Source organism: Ruditapes philippinarum, unplaced genomic scaffold (genome assembly GCF_026571515.1).
Source record: "Ruditapes philippinarum isolate M1 unplaced genomic scaffold, ASM2657151v2 ctg2614_1_1_1_1, whole genome shotgun sequence".
Lineage (NCBI taxonomy): Eukaryota > Metazoa > Mollusca > Bivalvia > Venerida > Veneridae > Ruditapes > Ruditapes philippinarum.
In genome coordinates, this window is record NW_026855026.1 from 147,060 (window position 1) to 152,530 (window position 5,471).

General features: G+C 36.2%; 1 protein-coding gene across 1 annotated transcript; it reads right to left on the reverse strand.

Moving 5' to 3' along the window:
- Nucleotides 1-3,628: 3,628 nt before the first annotated feature.
- On the reverse strand, nt 3,629-4,959 carry LOC132741871 (uncharacterized). Its single transcript, XM_060730134.1, has 2 exons — nt 4,820-4,959; nt 3,629-4,567 (listed from the first exon to the last, which is right to left on the reverse strand). Exons 1-2 carry the CDS (start codon nt 4,954-4,956, stop codon nt 4,282-4,284), a joined length of 423 nt encoding a protein of 140 aa, XP_060586117.1. The 5' UTR covers nt 4,957-4,959; the 3' UTR covers nt 3,629-4,281.
- Nucleotides 4,960-5,471: the final 512 nt, after the last annotated feature.

Genomic DNA, 5,471 nt, shown 5'->3' on the forward strand with positions numbered 1-5,471 from the left:
TAGAATGGGTATGACGTACATCTCAGTTATCAAAAATTCTTAAAAGTTAATCATAGCCAAATAGATAATCATAGCCAGATAAATGTACAAATGTAATGTACATGCATTTCAAACGTCTCTGATATACATATATAATATATTGCGTTAGCGAAAAACATTGCGAAATATGACGCGAGTTTTATTTATTTGTGTACGTATAAAGGCCGCTGTGAGACAACCCGTCATTGATTATTAACGTCCAACTACATACCACTTGTCTGCAATGGCGCCCTTGGATAGCCTGCGTTTACAGGTTTGGCTATAGTTTTAACAACCAAAAGCGCACTTACGTATAGCCTGAAAAGACTATTAGAAAAATGATTAATTTCATGCAATTGAAATACATGTTGTACCTGCAGAATACAAAAATGGTAGAAAGTCAGAAATCAACCATAGTCCAACTTTCTGTTATCTACAATAATATTTGCTACATTTGTTTTGTTTGAAATTCTTGGTTTCATTTGACTATATCATAATTTATTTACAGATAAGAAAAAAACACGCCTTGCTCTGCCAGACATTATCACTCAAAGTTTTGTGTTTATGTTAATTCACACATAAACAAGGAGGATCATTATTCACATACCGTGGTTAATAGTAAAATATAAATGATATATAGTGAGGAACGATATCAGGGTAGCGTATGATAGCTGATTTCGTACACTTTGCGCGTTGCGTGGTCGGTAGCGACAACACAACCTATCTCGTCATCGCCTTTTCGTCTTGTCGCTAGCGAAACGCGCGTTATCGAACTGTCGTCTTGTCGCTAGCGAAGCACGCCAAACGTCACGTTGTCGTGCGGCGCCTTGTCGCCATGTCGCCCTGTCATTTGACTTATAAGCCAATCCTTCGATTTGAGCCGAGCAACAATGTAACATCGCGACAATACGTCGCACGACAGCGTGCGGTTTGGCGTACAGCGTAAGCGACAGGACGAGAAGACGAAAGTCCGACAACGCGCCGTATGGCGCTTTATAGTGCTGTCACTAGTGACAAAACGACCCACAACAGCATTCCAAATCAGCCACCATACAAAAAGACTTTTATTTCCATAGTGGCGTAATAGGGGCTCAATATGGTGGTTGATTTAGAACGCCTTTGTGTGTCGTGTTGACGCTAGCGAAAGCAAGACAAAGCGCCAAACGGCGCGTTGTCGGACTTTCGTCTTGTCGTCCTGTCGCTAACGATTCACGCCAAACGACGCGTTTCGTGCGGCGTGTTGTCGCGATGTCACATTGTCGCTCAGCTCAAATCGAAGGCTTGGCGACAGGATCAAGCGACAGGGCAACATGGTGACAACGCGCCGCACGACAACGAGCCGTTTGGAGTGCTTCGGTAGAGACGGGACGACAAGACGACAGTGCGACAACACGCCGTTTGGCGCGTTTCGCTAGCGACAAGACGAAAAGGCGATAACGATATAGGTTGTGTTGTAGCTATCGGCAACGCAATGCGCAAAATGTACCAAATCAGCCACCATATTTTGTGCTATCCTTGGTGCTGATGTGCATGTCATGGCTTATTCATTCTCATGTATGTTAAATATTTGTACCATACATGTGGTTTTAAATACCTAGTTGTTGTTTTAAATGTCCATGTCCACGTATATGTATTCTATACCGAAATAAACCCATTTATCTACGCAGTGAAGGCTTTCAAAGGCAGGCCATTGCTTGGCACAAACAGCTCGATCTTTTTAGAGTTACCGATACTTTATTATTGTCATATGTTACTGTACGTTCTTATACTAAACTCACTGGCCATTGTACACAGTGATCTTCATTACGGCTCAAATTCGTTTATTTTGTTAATACTTTGTGGAAATTGTACGGATGTAAATTATCACCACTTTGTGCTTTAAAATTTAGTCTTTAAGTATATAATTGGTGACATGTCCGGGTTAAGGTCGTTGACTTTAAACCATTCGCCCCCCCCCCACACCCACCGCTATGGGTTCGAATCCCGACAGAATTTATGGATTCCTTCTTGTGAGAAGGCTATCCAGCTAGTTTACAGAACGTCGGGGTTCTAATCTAGAATAAGGTCTTTCTCCAACAGTCAAGTTGGAAAGTCGCCATAATACCAATACTGTGTTGGCACGAGGCAAAACTCATCCAAAAAATATTATAGTACGTATCCTACTTTTTAACGTCATTGTAAAGAAACATCCCGGCAAAGTTATGTTATTGCTTGGCTTTCAATAATGTATTCAGGGCAGTCTTAAAATCAAACAAATACTGGATTTTTAAATATCAATACAAAAGGTAATTGTGTTAAGTATTTTTATACCAAATATACTATAACAATTAATAGAAAAAAATTTAAGAGGGTGGGAGATGGCATGGTATTTTTCTTTCAAAATAGTATTTTTTCGTATTTGAACTTTTATTACTTCGTGAAGAGAGCATAGCCGCCGCCATGTTCCTCCTTCCACATGTCCATCCTTCTGTCAAACTCTTGTCTAGAGAATTTTTACGGATTTTGTCTAGTAAAACACATTTTAAAAATCCTTTATTTGTTTCACAATCGAACATACAAAGCCAATGTATATATACGGGAAACGGACAAAAGCCCTCCCGGACAAAAGCCCTCCCATCCAAAAATGACAAGGCGGACAAAAGCCTTCCCATGAAAAAGACAAGGCGGACAAAAGCCCTCCCAAGAAATTTGATTATTTTACCTAATATTTTGTTACTTGTTTTTTAAAACAATCACTAATTAACATAAAAAATCATTAGATCCAGAGGAAAACAACCCTTTTAAAAATTTACTTTTTTACTATTTTCCTTAAGCTTGCTTTATTCTTTTTTTATATATATAAATGGAAATTAAAGAAGCACGCCTCCAGAATCATGTTAATTTTCATATTGTCTTGGAAATGTATTTAAAAGTAAAATGTGAGGTGAACAAATTAAGTAATTTTACATAGTGCAATCGGCTCTTTCAATCCACGAAAATTTCTCCAAAAAAGGTCAACATTTGCAAAAACAGTCTGGCCTTACTGCGTTAGTAACGCAGTAGAAATATGGTGATAAAATACTGCAAAATCAGTGTAAAACCGCACATAACATATAAAATATAACTTAGACCTTGAATGTTTTTATATATTTTTAAAAGTTTAGTGCATTTTACTCAATATTGATTTTCTTGAAATATTTTGGATCATCTGGAGGCATAATAAATTGTTTACAACTAAGAAACTCGTGCTTCATTAAACCACGGAAATCCGTGATTAAACTGTTATTAAATGGTTTCAATAATTGCCATTAACACAATGGTTAACAATGAGACTATGAGGTTATTAAACAATATTGAGTACAATAATGAATTCTATTGGACGAGCACACTGCTATATCAAATCTATATTGGATGACGCGCTAGGTTTTGCAGCTGTGTACGTGACCAATAGAATCAGTATTGTTCTCAATAATGTCTTTCGACCTCATTAATTATTTCACACCGTTTTACATTTTGACAAAACTTTGTTACTTCGTTACAAATACAAAAAGGAATTGATATTTTTTTTTGTCTTGAAAATGGAAATGATGCTAGATGGAGTGCGATATGCATTTGATATAGATATTTTGGACTGTAAAACTAAAAACGAGGATATATGGGGTGTGATTTGCATGATATGGATGTTTTGTACTCTTGAAATGGAAACGAGGCTACATAGATGTATATGGGATGCGTAATGTATTTGATATAGATGTTTTGTACGAAAACGAAGCTAAATTGATAAGATCTGATCCGATAACGATTTCTATTGCAACATCACGTGTTTTACGGGGGCCTTGACATATTGGTGACCTCAACGTTTTGCCCCGCTACTTTTATTTATTTATGTCACACCAGCATTTTAAAGATCATATAACTTTAGTAACAGAAAACGGCGTATCATATGCCCCTCCGTTCATTATTTCAGGCAAAAAGGTTGTCCGAATTCAACCACTAGCTGTTGGTAATCTAGCTATGTCATTTCCTAATATGAACTATTAAATTTAAACTTTCTTGCAATATTCGAACCTGCGACGGTGAGAGGCAAGTGGCTCGAAGTCAGTGACTCTAACCACTCGGCAATTTTTCTATAAATTACGGATTTGTTCAGTAAAATATATATTCAAATAAAATATTAAAGAAAGCAAAATCAAGAGATTTGAAAAACGATTAATTTTACTTTATGTTTAACAAAATAAGTCATACATTAACACACAAAAATTGGTACAGTAACATTGTCTATTTTCACTTCCTGTCTTTCCTGTCATTTCTAATACCAAAACAAGCGAGAACTGTGCGAAAGACATTGGTGAAAAATCCTTTCTTTGTTTTCTTCTTGTCTGCCAACTCATTTCTAATATCATCTTGCACCAATTTCTCACTGATTTGCTCATCCCCAGTAGCTTGTGACTTTTGGCAAACATCTGTAATGTTCATGTTTAAGCTTCCACGTTGAGTACATCTCACCTGGTCACCTGACGTCTGCTGTTTCGCGAGGTGGCAATGGATGTCGTCTGCTTCTCGGTTGTCCCTGTTTAAAGATGAAAATGAAATGATTGTTATAATAATGCAACGTAAGTGCTTTAACAGCTTAAATTATCGTAAAATACGACATTTTTGATATTTAAGAAACTTTTAACGTATGTTTTTCTTTCTTTTTTTTTTTACAACATTCTCTGTATGAAAACGGACAACATTTATTTCAAATATACAATTGAAAATTATTTGTTAATAAATAAATAAATATTTGCTTTAAAAAACTTGAAAGAAAAAAATCTGATACCTTTTTAAATTTGGCTTTCTCAGAGATAAAACATCTGACATTTTTGTATTCTTTTGATGAGAAGTGGGTTCTTTGGGATTTTCTGCGTCATTTCTGTTTATATGCTGCATGTAGTCATAAGGATCATCTAGCGCCATCTTCAACTCTGCAAAAAAGTTAGAACGTGTTTAAAGGAGCTCCAAAAGATAAAATTAAAAACAAAATATTGTAATATACATAGATCAATAGGGGCTATACGAACGAAAACATGAAAAAGTACCAGTCATACAAAAGTCTCCCTTATGCCGCTTTACATTTTGTTAAAGCTTAGACTAGATTAGATAAAATCATAAATATTATCGAATGTCAAACTTTGCGAAACAAACAGGAGTTCATCCTTCACACGTAAGATGTTGTTGTCACCTTATTAAATAAAAGTTTTCAATTACTTACCAAATGCAAAGTCATTTCTTCTTTCAGCTCTAGAACTTATATATCTAGGTGTGCGTCTTTTCAGTTGACCAACTTGACCATGTTTTTGTGGCATTGTCTTCCTCTGACTTTGTGGTGGTAAAGCGCTTTTACTTCGCCTTTTCTTCTGTGAGGTCTTATCCTCAACTGCAAATATAAGGAAAATGAAGAATATAAATATCTAGTGACAGCCTGATGGTGC